A 26,426-nucleotide genomic window follows, 5' to 3' on the forward strand; every position below is an offset into this window, starting at 1 on the left:
ATACGAGAAAAAACTCTCACGTTTATTTTCAAAACTTCTCCCGGCGGCTGCGCGCGACGTCACAGAACTGGCGACGTTAGATGACGCAGGAAGCCGAAACCGCTCATGGGACTTGTAGTCCTTAAACGAAAAAAAAAAAAAAAAAACTTTTTTTCTTCAGTGTAATGTAGTTCATCAGCAGTGTAAAAAGTCTGAATACAGCTCAAGATCAGTTTATATGATTTTAATTAATTCCTCTTCCTTTTTTATTGTATATTATGTTTATTTCTTATAAACTTGCTTTATGTTGTTTTTGTAATTTACTTTTTATTGGCATCATACAACAGATATACATATCTGTCGCAGAGAAAAGGGAAAATTAAAAAAATGTATGTGAAATTAAGTGAAATAAGTGAATAAATAAAATAAAAACAAAAATAAAAAAAACGTCATAATATTAATAATGATTAAAAAAAAGAAAAAAAGCTATAGACAGTTGAAAGTGATCTTTTCTTAAATGTCCAAGAAAAGCTCTTCCTTCAAAGAGATTGTTTTATGCTTTTTATGCATATTTACATTTTTACTTTTGTTGTTTAATATTTCTTCTTTATTTCTTTTTGTTTTCCACCTCTGGTCTGTCTGTAACTTATTTTCAGAGTTATATACTGTATAATGATTTTTATTTTATTTGAATTTCGTATATGTATGTAATATCAAAAATGATATATATATTTATATATTTTTAAAATCAAATTTAAAATGTTCTTTAGACAAATCCTCTGTTTCTTATTGAAGCATCGCAGGTGAGCATAAAGGTAAGTATATGTGATTATTAGGGTGATGTATGTTAGTTTTTTTAACAGGTGCAACATTAAAGTATATTGTTCAGCTGTAGGTTTAAAGTTTGTAACACCAGAAATGTGGACTTGACTCACTTTGACAAAAAGAAAATAAAAGATGGATAAATGAAATTGTATAAAATGAATGTGGTGATTTAAACCAAATTCATTTAAATATACAACAATTTCATACCTTTTTAGGCCTATTATCAAATTGAATTTAGGACTTAAGGAGGCAGCAGATAAACCTGAGATCTGCACATTTCCAGTTTATGAATAAATCAGACCAGCAGATCTACGAACCAGTGCAAACAGTTTATTGAGTCTTTTGGACAAAAATGCTTTCTGCTTCCAGCGAAAAACACTTATTCCACTGAATCTTTTGGCTGCATCTGTTTTCAGATGCTGGTTGGAAAAAAAAAAGTCCTACCAACAGAGCAACAAAGCGCTTTGTATTTAGTATTTACAGGTTAAATGAACCACAAATTAAACGGCATCAAAAGTAAGAACAAAAGAGCTGCCAGTCTTTGCCGAGGTTCCTACACGTCCCGTTTAAAAATCACGTCCCTTTAGAAAGTCCTGAATATCTGACGGGTCGGTTTGATGTTCAGAGAGAACTTACATGATCAGCCGAGAGAAACAGAATCAGGAAGCAAAAAAAAAGCAAAAACATTTCTTTAAAGCTGCAAAAATGTGTAAAATCTGGCAACTATTTTTATAATCGACTGATTATTTCACATCATCTTTTGAGTAAAATATCCAAATATAATCTCATTTGAGCCTTTGAAACCTGAGCAATTAGGTCTGATTTCTGTCAAAAATATGGCAAGAAGCCAATGAACGACCAAAGAAATGACCCCAAAAATATGGCAAGAAATCAGAAAAAAAGTACAAAAAAATTATTAAAAAAAAACCAAAACCAAACAAGTAAATGCATTTAAAAATTACAGTAATTCCGTTTTCTTTTTTCCCTAGCTTTTAAAAAAAATAATTTTCTAAATCTACAAATTTCTTGAAATTCGTAGCATTTCTAACCAAGTTGGTCTTTGTCTTTTTTTCTCATGTTTTTGACAGAAATCACAACAAATCCTCTTAGGATTCAGAAGTTTAAATGACTGTAAAGGCTTATGAAAGCAGCACCATAAAAGCGATGTTGCTTCGGGTTTCAAAGGGTTAAGTTCCTCAAACGTGAACGTTTGCTGCTTTTTTCTGACTTTACATTATGATGAATTGAATATTTTGAGGTTTTAGACAGAAAAAACAAGAAATCTGATCACATCTATTTGTGCTTTAGGAAACGGTGATGGCCATTTTAAAACAGAAAATGATTAATCGATAAACATGTTTTATTCAAAGCTGGACTCGAACTCAGTGTGTGTGTTTGTGTGTGTGTGTGTGTGTTTCAGAGGTGTGTAGGAACCCCGCCGCTCGGCTAGTGTGTTTTCAGTTTGTCTCCAAACAGCGTCATAAAGAGTCCGTACAGGAAGCCGCCGGTGAGGATGAGCAGCGTGCTGGAGACGGGCCCAAACGACAGGAGGGCCCCGAGCACGTAGAGCAGCAGCAGCAGCAGTAACGTCCGGTAGCTCGCCAGCGGGCGCAGGCTCAGCCTCGGCTGCCGGTTCCTCTCTAAGGTCCGCCGGGTTACCGGGCTCTGCCTCAGTTTGGCGGTGGAGTCCGTATCCGCCAAGTAGTGACGACCCAGGCGACCCAGGAAGTCCGTACGTGAGCAGAGAGCGTTCATGTGTCCTCCGAACTGTGGGAACCAAAAACATATTTAAATTTAAATTACTGTGAAAGAGTCTGTGGTTTATTTAGAGTTTCAAATCACGAGCACTTTCCTAAATCGATTATTGTTAAATTTAACAGTCGATGAATCGAATGACTGTTATTTGAAAATGCATAAAAACGTATTGTTAACTTAATCATTTTAAGTTTACACATAAAGTGGCCGATTATTAGATAATAAAAAAAACAAAAGGAAAAAATGACAAAACCATCAACATCCACTGCAATGCAGTTATTTAAGGAATTAAAGGAAGCTCAGTGGGAAAAGTATTAAAGGAAATTAAAGTACAACTGTTTTTAGAAGTTTCTTATATTCAATAAATGCAACATGTTCACATGTGAATATTTTATTGTGGTAATAATCCAATATTGACCCTCTAATCACATATCCAGACAGCAGCTCACCCTCTCATTGACCACAGAAGAGATCTTGTAGAAAAGTCTGACCAGCAGGGCGCTCTCATAGCTCCTGATGGGCTGCAGCTCCGGGTCTCCCTGATAATGAATGTCAAACCTGCGCAGTCCACTTATGATCTGCACGCGCGCACACACACACACACACACACACACACACACACACACACACACACACACACACACACACACACACACACACACACACAGTTTTAGTCATTGCTGATTGGTCCACAGTTCTAAAACACGCCCTCTTCGTCTTGTAGGATAATTTGAAATACGAAAAAACAAAACAAAAATAGAGTCAGAAATGGGCGTAATGGGCACATATGTATGAGATAAGATACAGCTGGGTATATACAATTTGCTATCATACTAATTATTATTATTTTTTGTTATCACAAAAAAATAAATAAAAGAGCTCCTCATAACCGTTTATAACCTCCACGTGTGACGTTTTGGGCCCTTCTTCAGACATCATGTCTGTTTTTGTATGTAGTTTTGTTCTGTCCAGCACTGAATATTTAAGTGCTTTTTTCATGAGTGCGCTGCCACACTTTGTTTTCTAATTTGAAGTACGAACCTGACTCCTGCCCAGGTCGGTCAGGATGAGTCCGTTCTCTCCCTGGATGCAGTCTGGCAGCTGTTTGCAGTTTCCGTCGTCCTGGGACGAGCCCAGGTTAGATATGAGCTGAGTCAGCTGCACCTGGTTCAGCTATGAAACACAGAAATGTAAAATTAACCCGATAAACACCAACAGTCAGGATGTTTAACACAGAGGTGGCGCTACAGAGCTGCTCCTATGCCCCTTCCTTTTTGCATTTATACACAGAACCAAATGACGACATCATCACGCCGCTTCAGTGTGTGATTTTAGACAGTATACCGGTATCATGGAAGCAAAAGAGGTGTGACATTTAACACAACAGCCTCTAATGTGACATAAAACACGCTGCACACTGTCTGCAGCACTTTATAAACTAACAAAAGGCAAAACATGTCAATCAAAATCATTTACCGTCCCTGTTTTATGACGGCTGATCTCGTCCCCGACTCTGAGGGTAACAAACTCCCCGTTTCCTAATTTGGTAAGTGGGATTTAAGTCTTTTTAAGAATTTTTTGAATGCCATTCGGAGTGAATTTAAGTCCAGTTTTACAATTAACTACCACAATCGAAGAATAAAAATAAAAAATATATATATATAAAAAATTCAATAATTTCCAGAATTTAAACCCTTTAAATACCAGGCTTAATTGTTCACCTTTAGTCCGTAAAATAAATTGTCTTCACTGAACGTTTACTGGAAAGAAAACAAACGACAGTCGAACTAATCTGACCTTGAAGATTTGACACAAGTTCTCCAAAGCTCTGTCCAGGAACTCGTGAGTCTTTTTCAAACACTCCCCGCTGTCCTCTGGCTCGCCCCCGGGGAAGGTGTTGTTGGGGTCAGAGGAGCCCATCCCGAACCAGGACAGGAACGAGTTGTTGGCCGCCACCTCGTTGGAGTGATCCGATATCCTCTTGGCCGTCTGTCTGGCTTGTGCAATAATCTGGATTAACTTCAGGACCTGCAGAACGGCCAAAAAAACTTCAGACTTGGAGTCACCGGGATACAATTTCAGTATGAGCCCCCACTGACATTCTCATTAACCATTTTGTCCGCCGCCAAAGTAAAACTGAGAAGAACAAAAACTTCTGGGTGGAAACAGATAACCAAAACTTAAATCTCAAGAAAAAAAAAACGTGGTGGCCAAACTTACGGCTCCTCTGAGCTCAGGGCCAAACATCTGTTTGTACTGGCAGTCCTGGCCCTCCAGAGCATAGACGTGGCTCTTCACCCTGAACACCACGTCCGTCACCACCCGTTGCCGTGACGACAGGTAGCTGCCTCCTTGGCTCGGCGTCAGGTAGCCGCGGGGTTGGCGGTGGTGGAGGACGTGCTCTGGCTCCAGAAACAGCTGCTCTCCTGGTGAGAGACGCCGGGTTTAGTTTGGCTTCAAATCAAAGTCAGAAAAATGATGAAAAACTGAAGTTAAAGATTATTAGATGAAATTTTGTTTTCGTGTCGCCCAACTCTCGTAAAAATACTCAGCGTTGACGAATGGACTGATGTAATATACAGTATTTATATAATAAAGAGAATGACTTTTAATTTGAGAACCCAAATATATACAGTGTTTCATGAATCAGACCGGACTGTGTGAACAAATATCAGAAACACATTTTAGTGTAACTGTAGCAGCCGCCTGTTATCTACATGTGTACGTTTTGCTCCAATTCCCTTTTCTATAGAACGTATTTTTTTATGTGCCTCTCTGATTTTATTCTATCCTTATTTTATTTTATTATACTGCTATTCTATTTTCTTTTTACTACATAGTTCTTATGCTCATTTTATTTTATTCATTTCATTTATTTATTTATCTATTTTCCCTTTTTACATGATTGAAAGGTCTTCATGTTCATTTGGTTGTGTATTTTGAGTTTTCTTTTATTTATTTGTATGATCATTTAAAAATCTATTTTTTAAAAAATGTGAAAATTACCTGTCACATTTTTCCACAGTACAAGGCGATGTCTTTAGATTATTTTTATGATCTGAACACAGAGTCAAACCCAAAGAACATTTTTCCATTCTTTCTTTTGACCAAAACATCCGATCAGCAGTAAAAGCATCATTAAGTCACAGCGCACTGTGAGCCAGCTGTGCATCAAACAATGATAAACGGCAGAAACGTTGCTGAGTTTTTGACCACAAGAGAAGTAAAGTTCTGAGGCACAAACTCAAGTCTTTACCAAGTTTTTATAAAAGATCTACTTTTTAAAAAACAAACAAACAAACAAACAAAAACATCTTTGACCACAAGTTGTTGTTGTTTGCATTTCTGTCCTCACCTTTCTGGATCATCTCGGCGAGGTTCGGCTGAGCGAAGACTTTGGCCACCCTGAAGACCATCAGTGCATTTTTGGCGTTCACCAGATCCGTCCTCACGGCTCGGTTCAACAGCACCTGGAAGAGCTTCGTGTACATGAGCAGGTTCTCCTGAACAAACGACTCCCTGTGAAAAAAACAGAAATGATGTCAGAACCAAACCGACCTCAGTCGATACAACATCCTCGCCCAAATAATAAATCACCTGCGTCTCATCTGGTCCTGCAGCGTGACCACAATCATCACCGTGCACACCCACACAGGCCATTACACCGATTCATGTCCGTGTTATTCAGTATTTTCTGTTTCACTTATGTTTGCTGTAAAATGAGGACCACTGCATGCTGCATGAAGGTATCAGACTCACCATTTTTCAGGTACGGTTCTGTTTTGGTCTGGCGGAGGATTGGTCTTCTCCCCCGTGTATCTCCACGGCTGGATGTAGCTCAGCCACGTCTCCAACACCTGAACACAGACGTGATGCACGCCGTTAACAGTGAACTTAATGCTGAACCACTGTGTGTTAAATAATCCTTCTGCAGTTAGAAGGCTCAACCTCTCACTTCTGACCACAGACTGCTTGTCGAAGTAACGGCGAAATTGACGACCAAAACATTGTTTACTTGACAAAGTTTATTGCAAGTAACAGAAATTCTTTGTCTCGTCTATGGAAGATTTCCGTCTACACAACTGTGCACAAGTTTTTGAAGGTGTCCACGTTTAAACTGGTATCCTTACAGTGATACTGTGTGAAAGGGTGCATCAACTGAATGGCACAAGAGGAAAACAACTTTTAGGCTGAAAATGTTTAAAAAGAAACCAAACCGGAACAAAAGACTGTGATATGATCGGCCCCATGGTTAAAAATGCATAAATATTGTGCACTGAACAAACATTTAAAAGCAACACTGGCTTAGGATTAAGACTTCACTCTGTTTACGCAGACTTTTATTAGACTTATTTTCTCAAAATTTAGTCCCATATTTGTTAAAATCTTTTCCAAGATGATTTATAACCTTTTACAGGTGAGATATAACAAGATTTAACGGCATCATTACTTCACAGGAGTGCCTAAAGTTTGTACCTTCATTTTTTAAAAATGTCTTTGATTGCATGAAAAAAAGTAGATCTTTAAGTTAAACTTGTGAAAAAATGGGAGCAAAAACTGAATTGTTTCATAAATTTTTGTTTCAGTTTAAATATAAATAAAATATATTTTGGGGTGAGACCTACCGCTCTGAAGGAGGCGTCTAGAGGCCAGTGACCGAAGCAATGCTGGAGAAACAGGTACAGCTTCTGCTGCACAAACCGCTGCACCACCACTCTGTGAGGAAGAGGAGCAGCAAACATCAAACCCTCCGGAAAAATCAAATTTATGCAGAACGTGTCATCGCAGTTTCAACGGCTCTCAGAGCTGTTCATCGAACTACAGCCGGTGTTTGCTCATTTTCATCCATCCACGCCGCCACCGCAGCGGCAAAGAGTATAGCAGCGCGCATCATGAATCTGACCTCTTGAACTCCTCCAGCGGGCTGGTGTGAGTGTGCGAGTGCGCCGAGGGCGAGGAGGACAGCTGCTCGGGCTTCAGGCTGTTGGAGAAGGCGTGCAGATGTTTGACCAGCAGACGCACCACCAGCACGTGCTCCTCTGACGGGCTGAAGGGTTCCTGAAGAGACAAACAGTCACAAAGTGCTACACGGATACACGACGCCCCGTCATCTCAATCGGCGCCCGCTTTCTGAAGCAGCCAATCATAATGCATCCCAGTGCAAAAGCAGCCAAACTGCCACCAAAGCCTCAGCGCATTTTCTGTTCGACAGAGCACGGAGGTCTCACGCCGTAATCTGGTTTGTCCAGTCTTACAGGGAGAATCTGGACCTGGTCTGCTCTGTCATTTTGATCTCAAATCCTAAAAATAGTCTTGAAGTCACTGCTGCTGATACTCAACATCTGCTCTGATTATTTCATCTGAGCATTCATATATAGAGTAGATTCTTTTTTATTTCAACCTCATTCTGATGTCGACTTGTATGATACATTTGTGCGATTTGCTCCGACGATTCACTGGCTCTTCCCTTTGCAATAAGCTCTTATTTTTGGATGGTGCAAAACAGGTCATCTTAAAAGAGTGGGAGTCTTTGTCACCTGCCTGCCTCAGAAAGTGGCTGAATGACATGGTTTCCTGTCTCCATCTTTGGTTAATTCAGTACATTCTCTGACTCTCACGCCAAGTTTAATAAGATTTGGGGCTCTTTTATAGAAAATATCAGGAGGGAGCAGCAGTGAGACTGACACAAACTTCTTCTAAAAGACTGATTTTTAGTCGTTGAGCTTCTTGGCAGAACCGTTTCCTGAAAGTTTGTGTTGTTGTTCACCAGCGTGCGCCTGGATTTGTTCTTTCAACAGTACATTGTGTCGTTGATGCGTTAACCACCTAACGCGCATCAAGATGGTCTTCCTGTTTGATTAAAGACGATCGAAGCAGAGCGGACACCGGCGGAGACTGAGAGCGGAGCAGACACCGGTGAAGACATAAGCGGAAACAGAGAGCTTTGTCTCTCGGTCCGCAGCGCCGTCAGGTCTCACTGTGCAGGCTGGTCAGCAGGTCAATGATGAAACAACAGGGGCGCTGAATTTAGGATTATTTCTTTCTTTATTTGTTCATTTGTTATTTTAGGCAGAACATGAAGAAAGGGCGCTAACAAGCGCAGAGAATTATCAGATTTTGGTTTTTTTTTGAGTGCGTCCAGCTTTGCCCCTCCAGCGTGTGGTGCTCTAGGTGACCTCCGATATCTCCTCCGCCAAGGCCCGCCCTGAACAGTATATGTCCTCCTTGTTCACTGATGATATAAATAAGTCGCTGAATGTTTCTCCTGACGCGTTTTTTTAAAACAATGCCGCTGAGAGGCTTCGAAAAGCAGCTAAATAGCGATAAAGTTGACACGTTAGTGTCCTCTCAAACCAAGGGCAAAATGGGCGAAATCACAGCAATTAATGCTTATAATTATTGGTTCTATACATCGGCCAAAAATGTTATTATCGGAATTGTCGGTATGACGTCATAAGTCCCGTTATCGTGCATCTCTAATATAAAGTACACCTGATATATTTTTGATACTGGATGTGAATATAAAATATTTAATAAACAGTATTTTTCTTAAGATTTAAAAAATTCAATCATTCCTTTTGGAATAATCACAGCTGTGATTTAATAAAACATAACGACCTCATAAGATTTTAATTAATGACACGCAGTCAAAGGTGGGACCTCAGTGCTCTATCAGCTGCTTCCAGCAAAGCTGCTTTCTCAAAATGATTTCATGTTTCCTCCAATGCAAGCAAACCCTTACCTTCCTTTGTGAATTTAGGCCATGAATTTAAAATATATATATCTAACACTCAAATGATTTTCTGACTGGCATGTAAGATGATGATTGTTCAAAATGTAGTAGTATCTTTTGCTTTCTGCGGAGGAACAGTGTCAATAGAAAGAAACATTTATCACCCATGTAAACATGTAAAGCAACAAAGCATATCAGTGTAAAAAAAAAAAAAGAAGCATGCCTTTAAAAAAAATAAAACACAACCAGCTCAAGAGAAACAAATTCAAAACGATAAAGATTTGCTCAAACTCTAAAGCTTCATTCCAGGATTACTTTTTCCTGTCAAGGATACTTCTCCATAGAGATTCACAACTTTCAGTCAGACTGGAGGCCTCATAAAGGAAACAGAAGATCAAAATTTGGGGCGTATAACATAATCTCTGGTTTCTCAAATTTTTGATTAAATGTAACACTGCTGCTTGTGGACCCCTTTATGAAAAGCGCTTTTCAACAGTCAGCCAAACATCATTAAACCTGGATACATTTTAAAGTCAAGCTTTTAAAAATGAAAACTGAATTCTGCCTTGCAATTGGTCAGACGGGTGTTTTGGCAGAAACTCCACCACTGTGGATATCTCGGGGATATTTTAGGTTGACTTAAGCACAGCGGGGGTAAGCTGGGGCGCGTTGTCCATCTCTATATACAGTCTAGGGTTGGCCTGCAGAAAAATGAGATCCCTGGGACACTTCACAGAGAATTACTGCCATTTAACAATGCTGGATTGTCTTTCATAATTTGGGTTGTGTGACAACAAACTTTGCATCACAATTTATTAATCACTCAAACCTTTTAGTAGCCAACCTTTTTCCTTTCTAGAAAGCCAAATTCATTCACATAACGGCCATTTGTGTAGTACATGAGTAACGATGTCTCACCGTGTGCATCAGTATGAGAGAAGTACCCTTGACTCTGACCGTAACTGACTGAGGTTTACCTCCAGGAGGCCCCAGAGGGGCGGGGGTGAATGAAAAGGTAAAAGTACTTGGTAGGTGTGGAGGGTCCCAGAGCCTGGTGGGGCGTAGGGTTGGCACGGCATGCTGGACATACTGAGGCGGTACTGCAGCAGCGCCAGCTGTTCACCCGTAACCACCAGGAGGGAGAGGAAGATGAGGAAGAGGAAAGACATCGACAAAAGGTGGAGGAGGAGAAGTGAAAAGAGAGGAAGAAAAGGGGAAAAGTGAGGATAAAATGAGGAAGAGGAGGAAAAGGTGGCAGGAGGAAGGTAGCACATGAGAACAGGAGAAAAGGACGCAGCGAAAAAGGAGAGTGCAACCAGACAGAAACAATTGGCCAAAAATATTCAGGAGGAAAAGAGCAGAGAGCAGGAGGGGAGACAAACAAAAATAAAAATTTGACTGTGGGAACACAACGCTGTAACTGCTGGGGGGGGGGCTTTCCTAAACTCCAGACAGAGCGAGGACATGATCGTAGGGATGGGAATCATAGCTGCTAAAAATATAGTTTTTGTCCATTAAAAACTTAATTATTTCACTATTTTGTATTACACACATGCAACAAGAAGTCAGCAGCCACGACGGCAGAGCCATCGTGGACTTCATGACTTCCAGTTTGATGGTTGACAATTTTAACTGGTATAAAAGTGACTGGACCAGCACATCCACAGCTTTGAGAATAAAATATAAGAGTGTGAGTTTGATGTTTCAATCACCATATATACAGACGCATGTGATGATATTTAAAAAGAACTTCAGCTTTTCGTCATTCCCATCCCTTAAGTTTAACATCATTAACAGACTGAACCCGACACTGTAAGATTTTGCTTTGCTCCAAAAAAACTGTCAAAATAATGAAAACTGCCCAATTGTGTTTACAGACGTTGGGCATACAGAAAAGTGTGCGTTTTATACAGCTGGACATACACTGTGCTATTTCAGCACGTTTTAGAAATGTTGTTTTACGTCGATCTCCCACCGTCGGAGAAAATGGTTGATTGTTGATGAATGGTGATTTTAAGCCGAAGATCACTGTTTATGTGCTCACACAGCAGAGTCTGATCGTTAAGTCATGGTTCGAAGCTCACGCTGTCCGTTAGGGCTGCCTTTTGAAAATCGGAGATTCGAATCTTCAGTCGCAGACCGATCAGTCTGCTGAGACTGCTTCAAGTCAAACCGTTGTTTTTTTGTTTTTTATTTTTTTGCTCGTTATTGTACTTCTGGGGATATTTTGATCCCCAGATCTTGCGGTTAAACGCCCGTCATGCCTCTTTGGATGGCGGCCCTGTAGCGCCATCTCTGTGTAAAAAGGGCCTGAAATTCATCCGTGCCGTGATTGGTCCTCCAAACGCTGCGCGGCAAACGACACCCAACGAAGCTGACATTCAGCCCGACTCTAAAATGATTCTCAAGGATCAAAAAATCACAGCAAAAACGGACCCAAATCATGTGGTGTATGCCCATCTAATCCTTTTAAAACAAATGACATGTTACACTATATATACAAAGAGCATCTCTCATTTCACAAGTGTCTTTAGTTTGTGCCATCCCAGCTCAAATCAACGAGGACAAAATCTTACAGTTCGAGTCCACTCTTCACAGGAGGAACAAAATACAACACGATAACTCAAAAAAATGGTTAATACGTTTAAGGAGGATTAGCTTTTAGTACATGGAGGCGTCACACGACAAAATCTGTAATGATGCAGGTCATCTGTCAGCATGTTACACGAAGAGTTAAAGGGCGACGTCACTGTTTCCTCTGAAGCCTTATGGAGCAGCAATGGAGCTCAAAGTATTGAAATAACTTCTGATATTTAGGAAACATAAACCTCAGTAACCGGCATTTTACAGCTCAAGTTTCTGAAACGTGAGGATTCACTGTTTTTCCTCTTACGTCACATCAAGTCAATATCTTTGGGTCTCTCGGACGAGACATTTGAAACTGTCATCTTGTATATTTCAATACTGTTTTATTTTACAGTTAGTTCGTTGTTGCTGGAGCGTTTGGTGGGGAGAATTTATATTATGCACCTGAAATTTTTCAATAAATTTAAGCATTTTTCATTGTATTTTTGATGTTTCATGGACCAAACTATTAATTGATTAAGAAATTAATTGTGCAACTAATCAATAATGAAAATAATGAGGATGTTCCAATTCTGTTTTTTTCCTTCCTGATACAGATGCCTGACCTTGTGTATCAGCTTAGACCAAAGACTAATCTGATACCAGAAAATTTTCAATAAATGTGAGCATTTTTTTATTGTTTTTTGATGTCTTATAGACCAGACTATTAAATAATTGAGAAAATAATTGTCTAACTAATCAGTAATCAATATAATGGAGATAGTTCCATACCATTTTTACCAAATAATTGAGATTATGCCATATTTTTCTTTACTGATACAGATTCCTGAACTTGTGTTTTTTATGTCCTATAGACCAGACTATAAATTAATTGAGAAAATAAACTAATCATTTTAATGAAAATAATGGAAATGTTGCAATACCATTTTTTCTCCCTGAGACTGATTCCTGAACTTGCGTTATGAGTGATAGAGATTACAAACCCAATACCACTGTGCGAAAAAGGAATTTTAAAAAAATAACAAAAACAGCTGATAGTTGCAGCCCTAATCTAAACAACTGACAAAAAAACTGCTGCATAAATCCTGAGGAAACAGTGCTGTTGGGTGTAAAAGCAGGTGTGCATCACATGTTGGCATCACACAAACCATGCGATCAGCTGAGGGTCAAAGTGTAGATAAGAGAGGGCAGGTATGACGCAGGTAAAAGGAGCAAACACCACCAACATAAAGTCTCACTACCATCGCTTTTGATGGGTGGGAAACCTCCATTATTAACTTTTAACACATAACCAAACTGACCTATATTAAATATGACATTAACACATGGTCATCATAACATATTCATATGAAGAAATTGAACCTTTGCCTTTATTTTGATGTACTGTAGCTCTAATTTATGGACAATTTGAGCAACATATTGGATGTTTTTAAAAGTTCTGCAGTGCTGTGCTGCTACAGTAATATTCTTCAAAGCAGCACCATGCATGGTCATTTCATATCCACGTTTTTTGTGTCATACAAACATTATATCAGCAGTCGGAAACATTATGCCGTCTTTGGATATATTCGGTACAATTACGTAATGCTACAAAGAGTCGAATTAGTGTGTTAGTCCGACTAAAACTGGACGATCGAAACTTGACTAAATTCTGAATTCTCGAAATTAGACCATAAAATTTGGCTCAGGTGAGGGACATACAACTTGAAAAGGTAGCATTTAATACTTTTTTCAATAAAAAGTCACACTCCAGCCAACCCCTCCTGTGACAGAGTAGAGTCGCAGAACAGCGACACAGAGCTGAGTGATGTCCTGCTGTGGACGGAGCTGCAACAAAACATAGTTCAACCACCTAAAAAAAGTCAATACCATTTTAAACACTGACTATATTTGAATGTTTTCTCCTCTTTAGCTTCCACAGCAGCTGATGGAGGCAGCGGTAGAGCAGCATCTCGCCGTTCAGCCGAGTAAAATGACTGTATTCTCAGTTTGGTGTTTTTGATAAAACGGCCTCAAATCCTTGTCGGTGAAAGCTGTCTGACAGCGAGGCGAAGTGCTGAAAATAGTCTAAATATAGTATACGCTCACACTGATACTGATTTGGCTTAAAGCTAATCAATGAAGGCAGAGTTTGCTCAGTGCCGTTTGATTATGTTTACGCAACTAGACGCGGTGGTTTTCTACCCCAAAGTTACCGTAAATAAACAGTTATGATTGTGATTGGGTCGATATCATAGACTGAATAAATCAAATTAAATTAAATGACCTAAAGTGTGCGTATAAACATAGTTTGATTTAATCAATTTAGTCAAATTTCAGTCAGACTAACATGTTGACATGTATTCTAAAAGTCCAGTTTTAGTCAATAATAATTTGACTTTGTCTACCATCATGTAAACATACTGTCTGATATAAGATCCTTTGACAATGATGAAGAGCACTGCATTTAAGGATCAAATCTTGTGTGCACCCTCTGCAGGGAAACCTTCACCGTGCCGTGGCTTTATGATGGTGTTTCACACACTCGGACTCGAGAAACACTCCGTGACGTGGACATGCCAGCATGCAAAGGATGTGAAAGGAAGCAAAAGCACTACTACTGGGAACACATGCCAAATTCCTTAATGCAGTAGTTTAACTCTGCGGCTACTTATATATGATAAAAGGGATTTTCAAACTGTGATGCTTCTGAAGCCAGGAACAGGGACGCCTGCTGTGCATTCACACTGTGAGCAGCTCAAGAGACCTTTTAACTCCAGTCAGCTGATTCCTGTCTGCAGCTGCAACTTAAAGTGATATTTTAAGGTGCCGTTATACGAGGTACTTCTGCACAAACAGTGCATTACACACAGCAGATATCAGTCGGCCCCCAGTTCGGAGAAGCAGGCAAGAGTATCGCCACAGAAGCTAAGTGCTGTACTGCTGCAGATGGGGAACAGCAAAACATATAAGATAAGTTAAGACAAGATAATCCTTTATTAGTTCCACAAAGGGGACATTTGCATTGTTCCCGCAGTAACGGGATATTAAAACAGGGTAAGTACAAGATAAAAACAGAGCAAAAACAACAGTAAAAATAGTTTTAAAAAAATAATAATAAAAAAGATGCAAAATTAGAAATAGGAATTGAGCAAAAAAAAAGTAGTAGTAGGCAGGCAGTGTGGCCTGAGTGTCAGCTTCTGTGGCGTTACGCCTGTCTGCTTCTCCAAACTGGAGCTGAACCAACCAACATGTCCTGTTAGCGATACAATGAGACTTTTGATAAGTACCTCATAAAACTCCACTTCTAAAAATCCAGACTATACTTTCAAGTCATCAACTGTTGCCTATCAACAGGAAATCATACACTTTTGTGCAACATGCTGTTTATTTTAACCCTTTGACACCTGAGCAATTTGGCTCGTTTTCTGTCAAAAACATGGAATTAAGGCAATGAGCAACGGAGGAAGAAAGAACCCCAAAAATATCAAGAAATTAGTAAAGAGTACAAGAAAATTACGAAAAAATTAGTAAGCAAACAAGCAAAAATCAAGGCAAATAAGACCTTGAAAATTAATTAGAATAATTCTGTAATATTATTTTAAATATGTAACTATTATAATTATATTTTCCTTGGCGTTTTTTCTTTTTATTCTCTAGACAATTTCCCTAGCTTATAAAAAAATCCAAATCTGCTTATTTCTTCAAATATGTGCAACATTTCTTACCAAGTGGCTCACTGCCTTTTTTCCCCACATGCTTTTTTAAAGAATTTACCAATTTACTCTGGGCTAAAAAGTTTAAATAGTTGTAAAAGGCATCTGAAAGCAGCACAGGAAAAGGTGTGTTGCTCCAGATATCAAAGGGTTAAACTCTTCTGTATGTCGAAATGTGGCTGCTTGCAGCATGACAGAAGATGTAGGTGAAGTTGTCCTTCAATAGTGCATAAACAATATAGTTTTTACTAAACTAAACCATGAACCGTTATCTCCACTATGTTCATCAAAGACTTTATCCGAGCCTGGATGTTTTTTGAATCTACCAGCCACCGTAGCTGGTGCACAATTTTACTAAACTTAGTTTTAAAGTAGGACCTCCTGACGGCAGCTGGTCAGGTGCAAAGAAAGTGGCTGATGGACAAAAATACCAACCACAAGGCTGCTGGACAGAGCCGTTTTCCCACCCTGGGCTTGAGATGAGACAGAGATGGTGGAGGTGGAGGAGGAGGGGAGGAGGAGGGGCGGGCGGGTTGTGGTCAGCCAGTCAACAGCCAGCTGTGCGATGCTGCAGTGTGGAGGAGAGGAGGAGTGTGAGGGGAATATTTCTCTTACCTTCACCTGAGGAGACTGCAGCTTCTGGTACATCTCTAAGGAGTAGTGATGGAGCCAGATCTCCACAAACATCTGAGGATAAACACACACACACACACACACACCCACAGACACGCACACACACACACACACACCCACACACACACACACACACACACACACACGCGCAAAACCTAAAACCTTAGGGCCCGCTTTGATATCACACACACACTCGTATCGCTCTGCGGACAAAATCAAGCTTTAAAAATATTATACATTATTATTATTTTCTACGTTCACTTTTCTATGTTTATTTTTAAAACCAACATCAGTCCTAACCATAAATACCAAATATGTGTAATAATATTTTGTCATGATGCCACTATGTTTGTAGATGGGGGAAAAAAACACAAAAAATGAACTATATTCAATAAAGTAAATGCTAAGTCGATTTTTAATTTTATTTTACTATCACAGCCTGGGGTGTCAAAGACTAGCTGCAACATTGGTTTTTAAACATTTCTTTTTCTTTTGTGCAGTGTCACACACTCACACTCACACCACTCTGCACACACAATGCAATTTTCAAAATAAGACTATAAAAGATATTACTTAATAATATTATTTTCTACTTTCATTGAGTTTATTTTCTTAAATGCAAGGTTTTTTATCATGATGCCACAAACACAAAATATTAATTATTTTCTATATACTAAATGCAAAGTAGATTTTTTTTGCTGCTGACAGTCTCAGCAGCTACATTGACTGTGACAGGTCACCTAGTGGAAATAGCATGTATTTCCTCCAGATGTCAAATATGGTCAAAATGACCTCATCAGGTGGAAAATAGTCAAAATGACAAATTCAGAGTCAAAAGCCCAGAATGACACCCAGAAATAATACAAGTCCTGTTTTTCTGCTCTGATGGCTGTGGGATCAAAAATGTCAGTTTGAATGGGTTTCATTGGAGCATTTTTTGACCTGAACAGTCTGAAGTTAACTATTTAGTTTCCACAGTGTATTTTAGACTTATTGTAGGAGCTGAGCTGCAAATTCACTGATTACACTCAAATACACAATATTTTCCAACCGTATGCCATACGCATGAACACGCATAAAACACACCAAACAGTCCCTGTAAGGGTTAATTCCATGCAGTTTAAACAGTGCAAACATGCATTTTCATTTTGTTCATTTAATTTTATTTTGGAGGGATTTCAGTGAGTTTTTTTTTAACTTCATCTTTTACTTTAGAACATTTTGTGGCTCCCTGAAACAAAATGCAAGTACATGAATTTATGAACCATTTATTGCATTTTAACATGCTAAGTTTGTGTAAATGGGAAAAACACTAACCCAGTTTGATTTGTGGCTCACCTGCAGCAGTGTTTCAGACCTCCAGATCTCCTGGGCTGCCGGGTCTGCGTTTACTGATGGTTGATGGAAGATGTGATGTTTCAGGAGACTGGGGCTGTGAACGCCATAACCAGCGAAGGAAACACTGGAAGATCTGTTAACATGAATATAAGAAGACAGTGGCATTACAAAACATTTTAAAATCATACAATATTTTGTTGTTATACCGGGTCAAACATGAATCAATTCAACATCCATTTTGAAATGGAAAAGGTTTACTTCTGCTTGCAAAAAAGCCCTCACAGGGTGCTGGTTACTTTCTGAACCCTCTCAATACAGGAGTAGATAGATAAAGCAAATTATATTTATATTATGGAAAAGATTATTTTCTCTCTTTGGCTTTAGAAAAGTGTGTTCACTGGGCTCTGTACAAAGTCAATACAAAAATATGTAAGACTTTTACAGGCAGATTTTGCGGAGGTATTGGGAAAAACAACCCCATTATGTCGTTCTCTTCTGACTGCTTTTCTATTTTCCTAAAATATTCCTAAAATAGCTGTTATGTGTGTCTCTCTCATGTTGTACAAAGTTCTTACATTTTTGAAAATCTGAACTGCAGGGGAAATTTAACTGTACCACAAACTGCTGTCAGGGTAAAAAAAAACAATAGTTAAAAAAAAGTTTGTTTAATTGCAGCACATGAAAATAACGTTCATCTCTTCACATCTTGTTATAAATACCTGGGTGAAGGTGCAGTGACAGAGCCCCTGGAGTCAGAGTAAGGCGAGGGGGGGACACTTCCTTCACTGGGGAGGAAATATTTGAGGTAAGTGTCCACGAGCACAAAGTAGGCGGTGTCAGTGGAGCTCCCATGTTGGCCTGGAGGGTAATTCTGCAAACATAAAGAGGAACAAATGATCAGTTTTCCCTCCGACAAATCTTATCTGCCATAAGACTGTATGGGCTCATTTTCAGATTGAAGCATCAACAATGTGCCAGGTTTAACAGCTTTAACAAATTGATTCAATTTCTTTCAAAAACATGGGAATAAATTTAATGAGGAGCTTGGCAAGAACTGGCCCGCAAATTTTTCAAAATTATAATATTTTTAGGAACTTTCCTTTTTGTTTTACTTTTCTGTTTTTAATTTTATATGATTTATTTATTTGCTGCTAATTTTCTTGCTATTTTTTTTCCTCTTATTTACTATTTTCAGATTAAAGCACCAATAGTCAGCCAGCTTTAACGGCTATAACAAACTGGTTCGATTTCTTTCAAAAACATGGGAATAAATTTTTTAAAAAGGGGGTTAGCAAGAACTATTAACTTTAGTCTGGCATGTTTGATGATGGTGATTTTGGGGTTGTTTCGTGTTAAACAAAAAGGCTCTTGTTCGTTCACAAAGACACTATCTCTGAAGGGATCCTTTCCATAAACTGTCAGACACCTGGAATAACAATATGAGTCTGTCAGTGACAAAAACAAACACTTAATATAATATAACTCAATATAAGCTGGTGTGAAGAAGCCCAGAGTGGTTACACTGCAGCCTCTTTCACTGCTGACAGCTGCAGTCCTCTCACTCAATACTGGAACAATTTCAAAAACTCACTTAGACACAAAAACATGGAAAAATACACAGACGTCACCCTTTAACCCGAATATCACTGATGGTGTTTTGATAAACTCACCTTTGGCGTGATGAGACAGTAGGCAAAATTGAACATGAAGAATTCAAATGGATCTGCGAAACGTTCAGGAATAATCAAACTGCACAAACAGGAAAAGTCTGCTCCCTCCCTCGGCTTGTATGAACCTTCCTGTTGTCCTCGCTGTCTGACAGTGAGGACTTTGTTAGGAAAATCATACAGTAAACTTCTACAGCTGTCTACTTTAAAGAAAAATTCGACAAAAGATTACGGCTGCAATGATTAATCTATAAGCAGATTGGCGGAGACATTTTTCTTTTTTTCAGTCATTTCTGAAGCACAAACTGTGAAAAAACACTACTTATTACCTAAATCAGGTTTCTGCAGAGGAAAGATTTGCTGCTTTTCTTTGTCTTTTCTGAAACTGAGTATTCATCTATTAGTCAGACAAAGTAATGCATTCAAAGACATAATCCTGGGGTTTATTCCTATTATGATGTGCATTTTTTTCCCACTACTTTTTTGACATTTAATAGGCTATAAATTATATGCGGATTAACTGACAATTGAGGTAGCAAAGAGCTGACTCACTGTACAGTAAACAATAATTATCGTCATTATTAGCTATGAGTCTGCACAGGGTTTTGTTTAATAAAGGCTTGACTTGTCACAGGAAATCCCTCTTGAATACCATGAAGAGACCCAGACAGACGGACAGATCTGCGTTTGTGTTGGGAAGGATACTGAGAGCGAGGTTCAGAGTCAGCAGACCAGAGAGGGGGAACTGCAGCTTGTTGTGAAACAGCGGACAGTCTGGGAGAACTCCCTCCTGGATACACGCCTTCACAGGACCCTGCAGGACACGCCAAGAACCAGAAATCAGGCTACAGCGTCAAAAAAGAAACATGTGGACCCAACTGACATTTTCTCAAAACAGACACCAGAAACAAATCACCAAAACGCAATAAGCAGCTTTTTTCTTGTTAAGTTGCTCATTACCTCCTTTCAGTTGTTAAACAACAATTTGCTCAGGTTTTAAGGGGTTAACTTTATATGGAAGGACATTTTTAAATGTCACTTTTTAAAATTTCTCTACATCGTACATGGCACACATATCGATTGAGTCAAAACACACTTAAAAGATCATATTTTGCAGATCAATTTACTGAATGACAACCCTCATTTTCGCTTGCAACAATGCGATGCAACATTTAGCTCTGATATTAAAATATGTCACATTTGATGCAGATACTTTAAAGAGGACAGAAATTGTTGCAGCCTTTGAAATCCTCACTGAGTATACTATATGCTGTAGCTAACTAACTAGCTAACAACAAGCTTTTAGCTTTTTTTTTTTAAATTTAAAAAAGCTGTTCAAACACACCACACAAAAACTTACTGACTCTGATGCAAACACTAAAGAGACAGATGTTCTTACCGGGAGATAATTGATGGGTATTTCATATTTGTACTCTTCAGCTTGAAGTTTATACACCAGCTTCATCATCGGCCCACTGAAACAAAATCAGATGTAAAAACCATATAAAAAAACATACAAAAAACATATTATAAGTGTTTTGTTCTGCATCTTAACATATTTCAGGGTTGCCAGCTCTCATGCTTCTGGCGTGTGACACACGCTTTCAGCGTCAGTCTCACGATCTCATGACACCAAAGCAAATCTCACGCCAAAACACTGCGACAGCCGAAGTGTTGAACAATCATGAGATGCAGTGAACAACTGACTGAAGAATACAGCCGATTATTTGCCAGCCGAGCAGCCGTTCATTAGCACGGATCAAACAGCTGATCGCCCGACAGCGCAGCGCGGTTAGAGAGAGACAAACAGAGCGGAGCTTCTCCTCAAAGCACCAAAGTGTCTGAATGAACCAACAGACAAATATTCAGAGTGGAAAGTGACTTCTTTACACTTCTAAAGACTATTTCCTGTTAGTTTCAGGTTTAGTCAGACTTTGGATGGAAGTATTTAGAGTGCATCGCTCCGTGTCTCACCCAGCAGCTCGGGCTGAGCTCTCATTATTATTACCAGGGGCAGACGTCATGAGAGTAAATAAGGAAAAAGGTCGGGAACCACTATACATGGTCCAGCCATATACTAGGTATATATCTATATCTATATCTATATCTATATCTTTATATATATACTTGTTTTTTCTCAGCTGAAGCACTATGCACTATGTCTGTTTCATGCCTTTCCTATAGATACACAGATAAACCAAGAAGGGAAGTCATGGATGAAAATAAAAACACAGAATAGTTTGTCCCTCCCAAAAAATCAACATTGAAAATATTTTACCTGACAAAAAAAATGGTTTACATGAAAACAGTGGAAAACAAAACTGCACACAGTTTAAAATCTGTTCAAAAATACTTTGGACTAAATGTTCAGTTATTTTTTGTTTTAGGGCTATATTTTTTGAATTGGGAAATTAGCTTGGTTGTACGGTTCAGTAACAAGCTCAATAGTCTCAAAATCTAACATGAAAAAGAATCGTGATAAATTCGTGATCCTGCCTTTAAAAAATCGTGATATGATATTTTTGCCATATCGCCCACTCCGGTGAACTACCTGGGGTTCAGAAACTCCATCACGATGTTGTACTCGTTGCTCCGCGAATGCAGGAGTCGCAGGTTCCAGCCGGCGATGATGCCGTCCAAACTGCCAAACACACTCTCCACCAGCCAGGGGAAAATCAAGTGCAGCTCCTAAATGAAAACATAAATAAAGACTTAATCATAAACTGGAAACACATTTTAACACATTATAACGCCTGCCGTGGCAAACAGCTCAGCTCTAACAACCAACAGTGAAAATCTTCTTCTGTGGTTGAACTGTGGACAACGCAGCGCAGAGATGCACTGAAATAATACGCAAACTTAAAGGTCCAGTTTAGCGACATCTAGTGGTGAGGACTGCAGATCGCAACTTCTGTTAGTTATAATTTCCTCAGAGTTAATTATTCTCTCATAGCAAATCAAAAACAGCAGACCGACGTATCAGAGAAGCAAAATATCTGCTGACTTTCTGACTAACCAACTAACGGAGTCAAAGGAGGCTTTAAAATACCATCAGGATACTTTTAGGCTATAATGCAAAAGATGACACACAAGTCAATATTTGAAATCTCCTCTGAACTACGAAAACACAAATATGTTAAATGAACCACAGTTACAAATAAAGTAGCTACTGTCATAAAATAAAGTTACAGAAACAAAGTTTCATAAAATACTTTTATAAATGTTAAAGGACGTAAGGTTAAATGAAGTTGTACTGTTACAGTAAGTTTAAATGTTATAATTACACAAAGCACTATCAGATGAGGTAAGAAAATAAACACAATAGCATAATATGAAATGATACTTTTTTTTATAGTCAGACGATATATTTCGTCATATAATACATCCGACACAGACTGTAACACGCAGCTGCCTCACAATCATCTTTGTGTCACACACTGAAGCACCAACAGCTGCTCTCCAACAGAATAACTACAACAACGCTGTCACATGCCGACAGGAAGCATCATTTATTATATATTGTGCTATTTTTGTCCACTAATGTCTGTAGCACATAAAGACTCGTATCACTGGTTGTTGTGATTGACATCTGAACACAAGAAAGTCAAACGTGAGGGTTACAGACCCCGAATCTCTAATGTAACTTTATTTACTGTCAAATGTTTATGCGTATTTTAATTAAGCTTTTTTACCTTTCTTTTTTTGTTTTTTTAATTGTGTCTCTTTTTTCTAATAATTTCTTTATTTTCTTTTTCAGTAGATTCTGTAAGGCCTATTATATTGTGATATGTGTGACTGAGGTGCCGCCAGGGGTGAGAGTCGTGTTGTGTATTTTTGTGTTTTCCACGTTAAAAAAAAGAAAAAGAAAAAGAAAGTCCAACATCAGCATGAATTTCTCAAACAATACAATTCAAGCTTTTATGTCGGATTCTGCGCAGATCGTTTGCGTGTAAAGTACATTTCACAGGCCAAAGTTCAAATGTCCTTTTTAAGAGAAGGTGAAGACGCTCAAAGTGAAACTCAGGAGTACGTGCAGCTGTCTCCTCTCACTGAAGGCATTAACATAAAAGGTCAGGCCTGCCCTGCAGTGTCCACTGAAGAGACAAACAGCTGACTGGGTCTGAAATACCGCGTCACGTACAAATCCAAAAACATTCTTTTGCAAATAGCCCAATAAGCTTGTTCAAACACCGTGTGGAGCCCAAACAGAGTAACCATACAGCTGCTTCACAGTGCATATTAAATGCTGCACTGCACTGTGACTGCATGTGTTGTTTCAGTGTGATTATTAGTAAAAAAAAAAAGCTTTTTTTTTCAAATCTGTTAAATATTAGCAGCCATTTTTATATTACATCTAGTGCACCAACAAAGCCATTTTAATCAGGATTCCACACATTTTCAAGGACAAAATTACAAATCTTTTCCATGAATTTTCAAGGACCCATAATATTTTTTTTCTAGCCCTCACTTGCGTGATGTTTTTCAAACATATCAGATTCAAACTATTCAAAACAAAACAAAGCTCAATAACTTTCTAAACTTTCAGTGATTTTTACTATTTCTATGACTTTTCCAGGCCTGGAAGATAAATTTGAAGAATAAATTTGACGTCATGTGACACGAATAAACTTATGAAGAACAAAAGTTGTGATTTTTTTAGCATGTGGGATTTGGTGCTGTCAAGTTCATACATTTTTATGGTGCTTTTTTCATCTTAACAACCACTCAAAGCAACAACAAAAGCACAAAAAACCACTATCCAAACAACAAAAATTATACATAAAATGTATAATAAATCTGATCATCATCCCACAGACTGACTTCAAATACAACAGTAAAAAGTCCATCACCTTTTACAGCAAATGACACAAAGAGAAGACGGGAGTGCGAGAGTCAAGAGTACCTTTGCGGGATATTCATCGATGATTTTCACGAGATCTTGGCATCGCTGGAGGAGAGGTTTGGTGGTGGCATCTGCTTTCAGATTGGCCTGGAGGAACATCACAACACATTTTGTGAACCACAAAGTAAAGGAGATATTTTTTGCAGCAGGGTAATTGTAAACAATTAAAATGGGGGTATAACTTTATAACATGTTTTGGAATTTTCTTATTGTTTCTATTTTTTTGGTCTCTGTTGTTAATTCTGCTTTTTCTTTTTGTTTTGAATAACTTCAGCTTCGTCCCTCCCGTCTCTTGAGGCTGAGCAGCAACATTGTCAGAGCTGATGAATTTATTATTTATATTTGTCAGGACAATTTCTTCGTCACCTTTGTCTTACTTCATGCAATGTGTGGTACATTTCTTGCCAAGTTGGTCATTTTAATTTGTTACTGTGTTTTTGTAAGAAATTAGTGCTTGTCAATGTACAGGATACATAGTGTTATCGTGATATGAGACCACATACCAGCTGAGATTTTGGATATGGTCATATCGTGATATGAAACATCTGTTGTCTTTTCCTGATTTTAAAGGCTGCAGCAAAGTGATGTAATTTTATAAACTTATCAGAATCTTCTACTTGTTCGAATATTTGCGTTCACCCACTTAAGTCATTAAATCCACATTGCTAATAATAATCAAAAATGTCATTGTGTTTATATTTTGTCCAAGTACAAACAGTCATTCCTAAAATTTGTCACAGTATCAATATTTATGTATTTCGTCTCATATGTGAGATTTGATTTTGTTGCCCAGTGCAGCATTTATGAAGCTTTTGAAGAGGGCTCAAATATTGTGATATATACTGCGTCCCGTGATATGGTCCATGAATATTGTGAAATCATTAAAGGCCATACTGACCAGTCCTATGAGAAACCAAACCAATTTTCTCAGGTTTCAAATGATTAAATAAACTGCAAAATAATTAAAGTAACACAGAAAAACTGATGCCCAGTCAGGTTTTAACGGGTTAAGTTTCAGCCTTAAACCCTTTCGGTCTGCATTTTTCTGTTCCTGTATTTTAGGTAATTGAGTTGCTGTTATTTATTCTTCATTATGTGCATTCATCTTGGAAAATTGTCAACAAGGACCCCAAAAAATGACCACTAACCACCAGCTGACCATGTTGATTCCCGGTTACAACCTGTAAACAATCGCGCTGAGAGACTCACCAGTAAGAAACTGGGCTGTTGAAGTGTTTGAGCAGCCATGTAGGACCGTGTGTTGTCTTCTGGTGGTGTACAGTCCACTGGGAGCCCACCTGGAGGCGGATAACACACAAAACTTTTAATTTCCCCAGTTAGCTGGCGATGCCGCCTAGCCTAGCATTACTTTGCTAGCCCCTTTAGCAGAAAAGCACAGTCGGTGATCACAGAGACAAAAGCACGCAGTGGACACAGTGTGATAACTGTATGTTTTGTTAATCCGACAACAAAGTGTCCCATTGAGAGGACACTCCGCAGAGACACACACTCAGACCGGGCAGCTGATTAGCACGAGCCGGCTAGCCGGAGGGAGCTAACTAACTTAGCGAGCAAAAAGAGACCTAAACTGACGGGAACTGACTGAAAGTCACCCACAGCCGCTCAAAAACACGCCGAGTAAACATTTACAAGCTCAAATCAACAACTTTGTACCTTCACCGCTGACAGGAGTTTAAAATTTCGGCTACTTTTTCATCAGGCGCGTTTCCATCAGTGTGGTTCAAACACGACCAGGCGCTGACTTCTTCTTCTGTGGTGTTTTGGTTGGTAGTCATATTGATACACATTACTGCCACCTACCGGAGTGCGTTATTTACTCCAATATGCATTTTCACAATGATAATAATAATAATAATAATAATAATAATAATAATAATAATAATAATAATAATAATAATAATAATAATTTAAATACCACATGTAACCATGGTTTAAACTGATGATGACGGTATTGAAAAAATAATACATAGATGGACACATGCTTTTTTCCTCTGCTGCGTCCTTTCATCAGTACTTAAATGCCTGAAACCTGACAAAATTGGTTGGATTTTTTTTATAAAACATGAGAAAAAGATAATGAGCAACTTGGCAAGAAATTTCCTGCAAACAGTGAATAAAAGGTGCCAAGGAAATGTCCTGATAACTTTATAATTATATATTCAAAGTATGTAACAGAAAAATGCAATTAAAAATAAAATAAGTAATAAATAAATAAATTGAAAAAAATTAAAGTATAAATACATAGTCTATAATAGTCTGTAGTACATAATGTAGCCTTGAAAAATAAACCA

At 38.5% G+C, this 26,426-nt stretch overlaps 1 protein-coding gene across 3 annotated transcripts; it reads right to left on the reverse strand.

Moving 5' to 3' along the window:
• Window positions 1-1,118: 1,118 nt before the first annotated feature.
• smpd4 (sphingomyelin phosphodiesterase 4) lies at window positions 1,119-25,918 on the reverse strand. Of its 3 annotated transcripts, none has more exons than XM_042510802.2 (20): window positions 25,789-25,918; window positions 25,324-25,412; window positions 24,115-24,201; window positions 21,763-21,899; window positions 20,611-20,686; window positions 19,917-20,025; window positions 19,215-19,267; window positions 18,264-18,415; window positions 17,545-17,677; window positions 16,189-16,260; window positions 10,318-10,407; window positions 7,463-7,617; window positions 7,185-7,275; window positions 6,319-6,416; window positions 5,915-6,078; window positions 4,780-4,985; window positions 4,357-4,587; window positions 3,601-3,732; window positions 3,009-3,137; window positions 1,119-2,571 (listed from the first exon to the last, which is right to left on the reverse strand). In XM_042510802.2, exons 2-20 carry the CDS (start codon window positions 25,360-25,362, stop codon window positions 2,251-2,253), a joined length of 2,475 nt encoding a protein of 824 aa, XP_042366736.2. In that variant the 5' UTR covers window positions 25,363-25,412; window positions 25,789-25,918; the 3' UTR covers window positions 1,119-2,250. The 3 variants fall into 3 exon arrangements, with proteins under 3 accessions (XP_042366736.2, XP_042366728.2, XP_042366743.2); XM_042510794.2 differs by having other exon boundaries at window positions 10,270-10,407; XM_042510809.2 differs by lacking the exon at window positions 10,318-10,407.
• Window positions 25,919-26,426: the final 508 nt, after the last annotated feature.

This window comes from Plectropomus leopardus, chromosome 2, assembly GCF_026936395.1.
Source record: "Plectropomus leopardus strain MGB_pleo_1.0 chromosome 2, ASM2693639v1, whole genome shotgun sequence".
NCBI classification, from domain to species: Eukaryota; Metazoa; Chordata; class Actinopteri; order Perciformes; family Serranidae; genus Plectropomus; species Plectropomus leopardus.

Coding starts and splice junctions, on each gene's coding strand:
- smpd4 (XM_042510794.2), bottom strand. CDS start 25,362: ATGGCTGCTCAAACACTTCAACAGCCCAGTTTCTTACTG. Junction 19,268..19,916: donor GACTCTGAACCTCGCTCTCA/GTATCCTTCCCA, acceptor AACGTTTCGCAG/ATCCATTTGAATTCTTCATG. Junction 3,138..3,600: donor CCGACCTGGGCAGGAGTCAG/GTTCGTACTTCA, acceptor GCGCGCGTGCAG/ATCATAAGTGGACTGCGCAG.